General features: G+C 36.1%; 1 protein-coding gene across 1 annotated transcript; it reads left to right on the forward strand.

Moving 5' to 3' along the window:
* The first annotated feature begins 881 nt into the window (after positions 1–881).
* Positions 882–7,745, forward strand: Kcnrg (potassium channel regulator). Its single transcript, XM_005330211.5, has 2 exons — positions 882–1,459; positions 6,229–7,745. The coding sequence occupies exons 1-2, from the start codon at positions 882–884 to the stop codon at positions 6,455–6,457; spliced, it is 807 nt and encodes a 268-aa protein (XP_005330268.1). The 3' UTR covers positions 6,458–7,745.
* Positions 7,746–12,599: the final 4,854 nt, after the last annotated feature.

Consider the following 12,599-nt stretch of genomic DNA (forward strand, 5'->3'; position numbering starts at 1 on the left):
AGCCACTAAATTGCTAAGGAGATTGTAAGAAATTCAGATTATGTTTCTATGAGAATCTTAACTTCTGCTGTAAAGGCTTCATAGTAAATAAGGGGCCTGAGGAGGGAGAGAGCTTTTTGGCTCCCAGTAAGTTTTTATTTATTTTTAAGCAAATATATGGTGTTTTGAAAATTATTTTAATATATATTTTTAGTTGTTGGTGGGCCTTTATTTTATTCATCTATTTATATGCGGTGCTGAGAACTGAACCTAATGCCTCACATGTGCTAGGCAAGCAATCTATCACTGAGCCACAACCCAGCCCTAAATATGTTTTACACCAGGATTTCATGGAGTTTTTTTTTTGTTTGTTTGTTTGTTTTAAGTGCTAGGGATGGAACCCAGGACCTTGCTCATGCTAAGCAAGTGCTCTACCACTGAGCTACATCCCCAGCCCCTGAGAATTTTTTTTTTTTAAAGAGTTTGTCTTTTTTCCCTCCATATTTTTTATTGGTTACAGATTAGTACATGCACACAATATTAACAATATAATTTGGCCAATATCTCAAGAAGTTTTAAAAATCAAATTTAGGAAAGGGATCTAATTGACATTAATTCTCAGATATAGTGTCAGTTTTCCTTCAACTATTCAGTTTCATGTGTTAGTTTTCCCTTTTGTGTACTGCAAAGTTCCCAAGCAACTCAAATTTGCAAACACAACTATGGATACAATATTTGTTTTACAACAGTTACCCAGGGATCTAGGTTTCTGGTTTTGTTATTCTTCCTACCTCTTTTGTTTCTTAATCATATATAACAACATTTAGGGTAATAGGTTGGTTTACAAGTCCTTTAAGTCTGTGCCTGATGGCCTGTAGCCTCCAGTTTGAAACTAGAGAAGAATGAGTAGTCAGGAACTGGTCACTTTGAATGTGGGAGGGAAGATATTTACAACAAGGCTTTCTACTATAAAGCAGTTTCCTGCTTCTCGGTTGGCACGAATGTTAGATGGCAAAGACCAAGAATTCAAGATGGTTGGTGGCCAGATTTTTGTGGACAGAGACGGTGTTTTATTTAGTTTCATCTTAGATTTTTTGAGAACTCACCAACTTTTATTACCCACTGACTTTTCAGACTATCTTAGGCTTCAGAGAGAGGCTCTTTTCTATGAACTTGATTCTCTGGTTGATCTCTTAAACCAACACATTCTAGAGCCAAGACCTGCTTTCCTTGAGGTGCATTTCCTAAATCGAAACACGCAAGCCTTTTTCAGAGTGTTTGGCTCTTGCAGCAAAACAATTGAGATGCTAACTGGGAGAATTACAGTGTTTATAGAGCAGCCAGCAGCACCCACCTGGAGTAGTAACTCTTTCCCTCCTCAGATGACCTTACTTCCACTGCCTCCACAAAGACCTTCTTACCACGACCTGGTTTTCTACTGTGGCTCTGACAGCACTACTGATAATCAAATTGGAGTCAGGTTCGTATTTTGAAGCATCTCTCTTCTATTCTGGTTTCTGATATTTTCCCTCAAAATTCAAAGTTCCTCATGCCTAAAACTTTTCTTAGAAAAAAAGATTTTTGGGGTAACCAAGGGAGTTGGGTAGAATGACCAAATATTTTCTAAACCTGGACACTTCAGAGTAAAAGGTATTATGCAGGACACTAGGAACAAGACAAGACTGCCTAGAGAAAATGGGACTGTGGTCATTCAAATTGTAGGAGGAAATAATTTTATAGATTATGTTCCATTGCTAAAAAGTTTGGTGCCAAATCCCAGTGACTTGGGAGGCTGAGGAAGGAGAATTGATTGCTTGAGGCCAGCCTTGGCAATTTAGTAAGACACTGTCTAAAAATAAAAAATAAAAAAATGCCTGGGGGGCTAAGGATATAGCTCAGTTGGTAGAATGTTTGCCTCTCGTGTACAATGCCATGTGTTCAATCCCCAGCACCACAAAATAATTAAAATGAAAAAATTTTAATTAATTTAAAACAAATGAGTGATGAGGCACTAAGCAACTCAGACTCTTGTCTCTAAATAAAAGTACAAAATAGGGATGGGGATGTGGCTCAATAGTCGAGTGCCCCTGAGTTCAGTACCCAGTACCCCAAAAGAAAAGAAATGAATCATCTTATTTTTTCAAGAGATTCTTTTAGTGATTCACAGAAAGGCTCAGTAGTTTCTCTTGACTTCCTTATATACTCTGTATCTATTCTTTTAGTGCTTAAATTCAACTATTGATTTTTCTTCAATGAAGAAAAAAAGGCTTTTATTTTTAAATGCCCTTAAAGGAAGACATCTATCATGGCAAATTTGGTGTCCTAGTATATTCGTATCTCTTATACATCTCAGAAAGTTGGGATAGGCTGTCAGTTTGTCATGGACAGCTTCTCTTGAGTCAGTTATTCACTTTTCCCTGTTTTTGGCTGGACTTAATGGCTGATTTCCACCTTGGAGTCAGGGATATAGCAGCTCTCACTCCTGTTAAAAATGTCTTAATGCTGTCTCACTATTATTTTACCAACTGAAGTTGGTTTTAATTTTTAGGAGGAAAATTAGAAAGCCTGTATGTGTTCTTTTTTCATAGCATTTAAAATAAAATACACTTTTTTGGGTAAAGGTAAATAAGACATATTTTAGGATACTTTAACTTGAGCAGTAGTCATCAAGAAGAATGTAAGTGTCTACCTCTCCTACAACATACTCCTTGTTCTTGCTTACCAAATAGAGAACACTGGATAGTATAACCAAGTATGGTAATACAGATGTTTTTACAATTCATACTTTCTTGCCCTTCAAAAGAGGCTGAAGTGTCTGGGAAATGGGAGCTACTCAAATAAATAAACTATGAAGAAAATCTAAGGCCCTAGTTTTATTTCAAACTGTTTTAATTCTGTATACTTTCGTTTCATTGATGGGATACTGAAGTAAACAAGATCAATCTTTTGGTTTAAAAATTTCGATTAAGTACTTATGACCTTGTGATCCCTTTTCAAAAAGGTACATGGGAAATTTGATTTTTAAGAAGAAATAGACCAGGTAAAATAGAAATAGACCGTAAAAGAATATGTCTTGGAAATATTAAATGCTCTTTAAACTATGCATGTAGAGGAAGTGATTGTAATCTTGAAAAATGAGATTAGAAACTGAAATGGGACTATTGTGTGTACACAGTATCTAATGGCTACTGTTCTGTTAAGTGCATTTTAAAAACAGTGCAGAATTATTTTACCTTCATGTGAGAAAGGTATTATATTTACACTACCACAATAGATAATTTTAAAATTAGCTTCTAGTTTTAGAAGTTAACATGTTTTTCTGTCACTATATAGTTTATTTTGTTTTCTGTTTTGCAGTGCTGGGTTCAAGCCCAGGGCCTCAGGCACACTAGGCAAGTGCTCTATCACTGAGCTATATTTCAGTTGTTTTTAGTTCAGAATTTTTCCCCCTTGGGTTTATGGAGTGTTTTGTTTGTTTGTTTTGTTTTTAAATAATATGTTATAGAGCTAGTTTAAAAATAGAGATTAATAATTTGAATAGAGTGACATGAGAATCTGTAGTGATAGGCAAAAACTCTGGCCTTAAAAGGCTCACCTTTGGGGCTGGGGCTGTAGCTCAGTGGCAGAACGCTTGCCTCGCTCATGTGAGGCACTGGGTTTGATCCTCAGCACCACATAAAAATGAATAAATAAAATAAAGATATTGTATACATCTGTAACTAAAAAATATTTTTAAAAAAGGCCCACCATTGAGGAGCTGGGGTTGTGGCTCAGCAGTAGAGCATTTGCCTAGCATGTGTGAGGCACTGTGTTCAATCCTCAGCACCACATATAAATAAATAAAAAACAAAGGTACAGCAACAACTAAAAAAATATTTAAAAAAAAGGCCCACCATTGAGTATATAACTGCCAAATTAGCAATCATTTTTATTTTTGCCTGGTCTGAATCTGTCTGTTTATATGTTTTTGGAAGATGGAATGTGGTGGAGTAAGACTGAATGTCTCCTTATAGTCTCCTTATTCAGAATGATTTACCACTTTGTCTTATTTAATTTAGCAAGTTGCTCAGTTATTATTTTTAAAAAGTTCATAGTACTAGAAATACTTGGCTTGGGCTGAGGATGTAGCTCAATGGTATAACACTTGCCTAGCATCTGTAAGGCCTTGGGTTCAATCCCAGCACCTCCAAAAAAAGAGAAATATTTGCCTTGATTCTTTCAGATCATCATTCATGTGACAGCACATTATCATGCCCAAGCTATGGTCACAGGATTCTAACCTTTATTCTATCTGACCTCTTTTTTACTACTGAGCTGCAACTGTAGTCCCTTGACCTCTCTTTTTAAACAGATTCAAATAGAAAAGTGTAGCTGCTTTTAATATTTTTTATGTTGTTTTTGTGGTGCTGGAAATTGAACCCAGGACCTTGCATATACTAGGTAAGCACTTTACCAGTGACCTACATCCCTAGTCACCCATCTTTGTGGTGTCTTTAAAAACATTTTAAATAATGGCTAGTGGTAAAGCTCAGTGGTAGAATGCTTGACTGCACTGGGCCCTGGGTTCCATCTCCTGGACTATAAAATAAATTAAAATAAATAAGTTTAATTTCCCATTGGTTTCTTTTGTTGTACCCTTTTCTTGTGCTTTGAAATCTTTTTTTTTTCAATTTGGCTTCATAAGGATCAAGTACTTTTGCAAATCTATTATACTTTTGTTACCACCTACTGTTTACTATTTGTATATGAATTCTTTTATGACATTCTGTAATTTTCTCTGACAACCATTTCTAGGCTATCTGGGGTTTGAGGGTAGACTAAATGATGTTTTTAACTAATGTTAAAAAGTTGTATCAAACATTTTAACCAGTTTTTTGAGATGGGCATTGTTGTAGAAGTTTTTTTTTTTTTTTAATTATTTTCTACAGATTTGAAAGCAATGTTCTCTTGATATTTTCTTTTCTTTTCTTTTTTTTTTAAGAGAGAGTGAGAGAGGGGGGAGAGAGAGAGAGAGAGAGAGAATTTTTACTATTTATTTTTTAGTTCTCGGCGGACACAACATCTTTGTTGGTATGTGGTGCTGAGGATCGAACCCGGGCCGCACGCATGCCAGGCGAGCGCGCTACCACTTGAGCCACATCCCCAGCCCTTGTAGTAGTTTTTTGAGATGGGCGTTGTTGTAGTTTGATAGTTTGATAATTCTTAGATTTTATTATTGAACTTTTTTTTTGTTGTTTGTCTAGAGTGAGTTTCTAAATGTGAGCTACAATAAACACTCTATTTCAGTCATAATCATTTAAAAAGAGGTTAGGGATGACTACAAACATCTTTTTACTCCATAAAACTAGACAATTAGTTTCTGCCTGAAACTAATCTAAGTTATTAGTCTTTTTCACACATCATAAACAAATGGTGGGAGGATACAAATAAACACCCTTAATAGAAGGGAAGAAAGGAAGCTAGGCATGGTGGCACATGCCTGTAATCCCAGTGACTTGGGAGGCTGAGGCTGGAGGATTGCAAATTCAAAGCAACTTGGTGAGGTCCTAAGCAACTTACTGAAAAGGGCTGGGGATGTGACTCAGCAGTTAAGCATCCCTGGGTTCAATCTCTGGTACAAAAAAAAAAAAAAAAAAAAGGAAGGAAGGAGTAATATAACCACATCTATGCAGGTATGTTATATTGACATTACTAAAGCCAATATGAAGCCAGTCTGAAAAGGTCGGGCATATTTTTATTATGTGCATTGGTTCTGTGGAGTTGCCCAGGGAATAAAATTTTTTGCTATTTCTGCTCCAGAGATTTTTGACCACAAGATTTACTCAACAATGGACAATTATTGAGTAAAAACTGACAATAAAATCATCTTGAAATATCTGCAACATTTCACCTGAAAAAATGGATTTGACAGGAATAAGTCATAAAAGAAAATTCATGTCAGTGCTAATAATTGACAAAATTTTATCTAGAGGAAATTATAAAAGTATAAAGTGTTCATCAAAACAAATTGATTTGAGTAATGTAGCAAATTGAAAAATTGGTAGTATTTACATTGTCCTATATAAAAAATTGAGCCAATTTAATTGTTATCCAAAGTAACTGATTTGGATTTGTAAATAGTCTCAAAAAATAAATTTGGTTGAAAGTAGTATGATGTATGTCTTCTTTTGAGGTTATAAGTAAATGTATGTGTTTGGCTCTGCTAGTCAAACAAATGCTTTGTAATTAAAATGTTTTTGTGTGTTCCAGGTATGTTTCTATAAAACCTGATAACCGAAAATTGGCCAATGGAACAAATGTCCTCGGCTTACTGATTGACATTTTGCTAAAGGAAGGCTTTCATCTAGTCAGTACAAGAACAATATCTTCAGAAGACAAAAGTGAATGCTATAGCTTTGAAAGAATAAAACCCCTTGAAGTCCTCACCATGAATTCAACACCAAAACTGGAGACAGAGCAGTCTCAGAAAAAGAAATGAAGTTGCCATTATCCTGTTTGGAAATGCCAATGCTGGGGCATCTCTGTCAGTCAAATCTGTACTCAGCCTTTTTTTAAGTACTTATAAATTCTTTTTTTTTTTTTTAAATACTTTATAAAGTTATAGAGGGATATCTTTATTTTATTTATGTATTTATTATGTGGTGCTGAGGATCAAACTCAGTACCTCACATGTATTAGCCAAGCACTTTATTACTGAGCTACAACTCCAGCCCTTCAGCCTAAATTTTTTACCTCATCTACCACATCATCTTTGGGCAACTAGGCCCCCAAAATGCTTAAGCCACACTGAATTTCCTCCTGCTTTCTAAAAAATACCATGACCTGGTGCTTTGCTATATGTTCCTTCTACCTTCAATGCCATTCTTCATGAATACTTATAGTTTTCAAAAATGAGCTATGGAGTTCGGGCATGATGGCATACGCCTGTAATCCCATCTGCCTGAGAAGCTGAGGCAGGAGGACTGCGATTCAAAGCCAGCCTCATCAACGGTGAGGTGTAAAGCAACTCAGTGAGACCCTGTCTCTAAATAAAATACAAATAGGGCTGGGGAATGTGGCTCACTGGTTGAGTGCCCCTGAATTCAATCCCTGGTACCTTCCCCAGCCCCACCCTCCACACATAAAAAGGGCTGTGGAGTTGAGATTGTAGCTCAGTGGTAGAGCACTTGCCTAACATGTGTGAGGCACTGGGTTTGATCCTTAGCACCACATAAAAATAAATAAAGGTATTATATCCATCTACAACTAAAAATATTTTTAAAAAATGATGGGTATAGAGTTAGACTTGCTTTTTTTTTTCCCCTGGTGGTGCTGGGGGTTGAGCCCACGAGACCTGTGCGTGACTGCTCATTTCTAATCCCAGCTCAGTCAATTATGAACTGTGTGACTTAGGCAAGACATTTAACCTCTCTCTGTGTTTCAACTTCATCTGTTAACTAAGTATAAAAAAGATGTCTTCCTCATAGGATACATGGGGATAGGATTAAAGGAGATAAAGTACTCAATAATGTTGCTTGGCGTGTGGTAGGCACTTGGTAACAGTGATGATGCTGAAAATGGACAACGCACTTTCAACTGAATCTTTTCTGTGAGGTCATTTTCTTTTCCTAAATATATTAATTAACCATTCTTCCTTTATTTATGGTGATGCTGGGGATCAAACATGGGGTCTCACATATGCCAAGCATGTATTCTAGAACTGACCTCTATCCCCAACAACCCTTCTGTATAGATTTGATGCCATCATAAAAACAACTTTTTAAAAATTGCTTTTATTTTTTAAGTACTTGACAGCAGAATGCATCACAATTCTTATTACAACTTTTTCTTACTTGAATGGAACTTCTTGATCTACCTTAACAGTTTTTATACTGTTTTGTGTAAAGGACTGCAAAATACTAAAAACCTTTGTTACTAATCAAAACACTAAAAACCTTTGTTACTAATCAATACCTAAATTTAGTGAAAAGCTTTGGAATAATCTCTACCAACATTTAAAATATGCATATTTTGATTTAATAGTTTCTCTTATAGGTGTTATGTATGTCATTTTAAATACTAGGCTAAATACCCAGAAGAGGAATCATTAAAAGCGCATGTGCTTTGCACATAGTGGAGTTAAAGGCTGTTGAGTGAAAGTGTTCAGCTGGGCATGGTGGTGCGTGCCTTTAAACCCAGTGACTCAGGAGGATGAGGCAGGAGGATCACAAATTTGAGGCCAGCCCCAGGAACTTAGTGAGGCCCTAAGCAATTTAGCAGGACTCTCCCCTCACCCCCCTCCCCCCCCCCAAAAAAAAAACTAAAGAGGGCTGAAGATGTAGCTAAATGGTAAAGTCCCTCTGGATTCAATCCCCAGTACCAAACAACAACAAAACTATATTAATTAAGCCTGGTGTGGTGGTATACACCTGTAATCCCAGGGACTCAGGAGCCTGAGGGAAGAGGATGGCAAGTTCAAGCCTCAGCAATTTAGCAAGGCCCTAAGAAACTTAGCAAGAGCTTATTTCAGAAAAGGCAGATGTAGCTCAATGGTAGAGCTCTTGCCTAGCATGTGCAAGACCCTGGGTGGGCTTCCTCCTCAGTACTGTAAAAAAGAGACATAAATTCTTATTCTCAAGTAGCTTACGTTCAAGTAAGAAAGCATATTATGCTAATAGCAAAAGGTTAGAAATAAGCTCAAAGTTCATCAATATGGAACAGGTAACTTATGATTCATACAATGAAATATGCAGTTATTAAAAAGAATGAAGTAGTGGTTTATAAGCTGATAAGGAAGGAATGTCAAAATATGTTACCAGTGGGAGCAAAAGCAAGGTGCAAAACAATGCACGAACTAGAAAAAAAAATATATGCAGTTTCCATTTATGTAAAAGACATATACTTTAAAAAAATAAATACATGTAATTTTCAGCAAAGATACAGGTTGCCTTTGGAGATGAAAATGGTTGAGTGGGATTTAGTGGGGAGGAAGACTTAATTTTTACCAGATTACATGGATATAAATGTATTTAAGAAGAAGGGGGAAAAAAAGGAAGAAACCACACCTGAAAGATAGTGTGTTTATCAGGGATTAGGAGGATTTATTTCAGTATAGTTTGATCTATTTTCTCTCATACCGACACAAATTTTGCTCAACCACCCTTCTTTTTTTTTTTTAAAGAGAGAGAGAGAGAACTTTTTAATATTTATTTTTTAGCTTTGGCGGGCACAACACCTTTATTTGTATGTGGTGCTGAGGATCAAACCCAGTGCCACGCACATGCCAGGCGAGCACGCTACCGCTTGAGCCACATCCCCAGCCCCACCCTTCTTGTGATATACTTCCACTTAGTAAAATTGACATTTCTAGTGGTTACTTATAGATTTCTGTGTTCTGGGTTGTAGGGAAAAATTTTAAAAACTCTTTAAGAGTACTTCAAAAGATTAAGTAGAAGTCAGATGTGGTGGTGGTATATGCTTATAATCCCAGTGACTCAGAAGGCTGAGAGGCAGGAAGATTGCAAGGTTAAGGCCAACATGGGCAACTTATAGAGACTTTGTCTCAAAAGGAAAAATAAAAAGGGCTGAGGGATATAGCTGGTGTGGGGATGGGCACCCCTGGGTTTGATCTGCAGTACCAACCAAGAAGAAAAAAAGGGTTATGTATCGTGAAAAAGCATACTTTTAATATTAGTAATTTTAGGGAAAATAACTGAAAATAATGGTTTATATAAGAAGAAATTCCCTTAGAATAAGTTTTTATTATTCTTTTTTTTTTTTTTGGTCTTTCTTTTTTGCAGCCCTTACCTTTTGTTTTCTGCAGAAAAGTCAACCTAGTTGTTTTGGGGGTGATGTGTTTGGTATAGTTCCCATATTAGCATTATACGGTAGGCACAGTATTTTTGTTTCGCTATATATATTTTTGCCATGCATGTGATTTAACTAGTTGGGTGTAATTGGCATAGTTATACATAAACACTATTTAATTCTGTATAGTACTTTGCTGATAAAACCATTAACTGATAAGTAGTTAAAAAAAATACCGAAGCAAACAATATTCTAACTATAGTTTGGCAAGGAATAAAACAGGAAATGTTTAAGCAGCTTTTAATATGTTCTTAGTCATTTGCATTTGCAGGAAACAATTTTGAGATTAGAAATAAATGTTTTTAATGAACTAATAGAAATATATTACCTATAGAATCATACATAACGTTCATACAATAAATGTTTGTTGACATCTACTATGTGCCAAATACTATTCTTGAGATTTTTACTACACAGAACAAAAAAGTTCTTGCACCTCTAGAACTTACCATAAATACAATTATAATATTGACAATGGGTTTAAATTAAAATAACCTAAGTCTCTGAAATAGTTTCTCCAAGGTTATGAGTTCATAGTGCAGAGATTTTGGGGAGAGATTACCACAATTAAAAATTATTATTTATTAGAGAAAATTTATTTTTGAGTAGGAAGAACTTCTTTTATATATCTTTGTTTTATACATTTTTTTATGTGGTGCTGAGGATCAAACCCAGTGCCTCACACAAGTGAGGCAAGTGCTCTACCACTGAGCCACAACCCCAGCCCCATGAAGAGTTTCTTATTTTAGTAAATACTTCAGAGATTATCTTACCTAGAGACCCACCTGTTAATATCTCAGTAAGCCTTTATGTTCACTCCAAACTAAAATGGGACACTATAACTGGAATGTCTAGACATGCCTCCCACACCCCAAATGAGTGTTGTTTTAGGAAGGGAGGCAGGCAAATGTAGTCTGAAGAAAATAGGGATAAGTTAGATGCACCACCAGGCTAATGAAACTCTTTGCCTGTTTGGGGGAGAGGGGAGACTGACATTTTCATATAGGCACCGATTAACTCTTAATCTATTTTTAAAAATTTTTTAAATATTTATTTTTAGGTGGATACAATATCTTTATTTCTATACTATTTGGTGCCGAGGATTGAACCCAGTGCCTCGTGCATGCTAGGCGAGCACTCTTCCACTGAGCCACAACTCCAGCCCCTTAATCTATTTTAAGTTATAAGAAAATAATGGCAAAAGCTTGTCTTGGCCATCCACACTAAAAACCTTGTTCTAGCATCATAAAAACCTATCATTCCACTTTGAACACACAAGTGTATATCATCACAATGACATGTAAAGATTTGTCAGTCTATTTTTTTTTTTTTTTTGGTGTTGCTGGGGATCAAACCCAGGGTTTGCACATACTAGGCAAGTGCTTTACTACTGAGCCCTTTCCTTGTTTAAATTTCACTTTAAGACAGGCTGACCTCAAACTTGCAGTGTTCCTCCCTTAGTCTCCCAAGTAGCTAGGATTACAGGTGTAAATCATCTTGGATTCCTAGTTTTATTAGTCATAATGGTATCCTTGATAGTTGGGCTTCCTCTGTTCTTCCACTTGTTATATTTGTGTCAGCTTCCTTCCATCACCTGCAGTTTCATTTCTGACAAGGCACTAAAGACTTTGGTTTATGATTCTTTTTTTTTATACTGGGGATTAAAACCAGGAGTGCTTAACCACTAAGCCACATCCCCAGCCTTTTTTGTTTTATTTTGAGACAGGGTCTAAGTTGCTGAGAACCTTGCTAAATTGTTGAGGCTGGTTTTGAACTGAGATCCTCCTGCCTCAGCCTCCTGAGCCACTGAGATTACAGGCCTGTGCTGCCACAGCTGGCTAGCTTATGATTCTTGAGCCTCAATAATTTGTGATTGGATGTTCTTCCTAAAGATTTTCTGAAAAGAAGACCTATTGCTGAATTTTACTCTTGAGTTTAATTTGTAAGTCACAATTAGGTTACGGCAAAGGCAGAAATAATTTGGGCAGCTGTGAAATTAGGAGACTGGTTGAAAGAAAGCAGCTTGAGAAATATGTGGTTTAGGGAATCATATCTGTTTCCAATTATTTTTATATACCATTTACGTCTAACAAACTTCAACTTTGCTTTATAAGCTTTTGTACTGATTTTCTATCATAAATAACAGAGATATACATTACCAGAGACTGTGGTGGAGTAACAACAGATTTGCTAAGAGCATTCTAAACCTCCTGTTTGCTGAGGAAATTGATTGTAGCATCAAGTTTCATAATGTAAAATCTACTAGGAGGAAATTTTCAAAAAGAAATTTAGAAAATTTTATTACCTTCCTAACACTGAAGAACCCATTAGAGAGATCAATATGCCACTGAATTTACTGTTTTTAAACAAAACCTCAAGATATAAAGAGATGAAAATATACTACTAAAAATACTTGGATTTCTGGAATAGCAACAACTGAGTAAAAAACACAATTGCCCACCAGCTTTTCCACAGAATTACACTTCAACAAGTTTTAGGCCTTCTAAAGATGAAAAGTAATGAAAAATTTCATCAAAAACTTCATCATTTAAAACGCCTTAGTATATTTATCTAAACTATGAAATTGATCAAATGCAAAAATCTTTCAATGGATGAAGAGCTAAAATCTACCCGGGCATAGTGGTGCATGCCTGTAATTCCAGTGGCTCGGGAGACTGAGAGGAGGATCACAGATTCAAAGCTAGCCTCAATTTAGTGAGGCCCTAAGCAACTTAGCAAGACTGTGTCTCTAAATAAAATATAAAAAGGGCTGG

This window comes from Ictidomys tridecemlineatus, chromosome 6 (genome assembly GCF_052094955.1).
Source record: "Ictidomys tridecemlineatus isolate mIctTri1 chromosome 6, mIctTri1.hap1, whole genome shotgun sequence".
NCBI lineage: Eukaryota > Metazoa > Chordata > Mammalia > Rodentia > Sciuridae > Ictidomys > Ictidomys tridecemlineatus.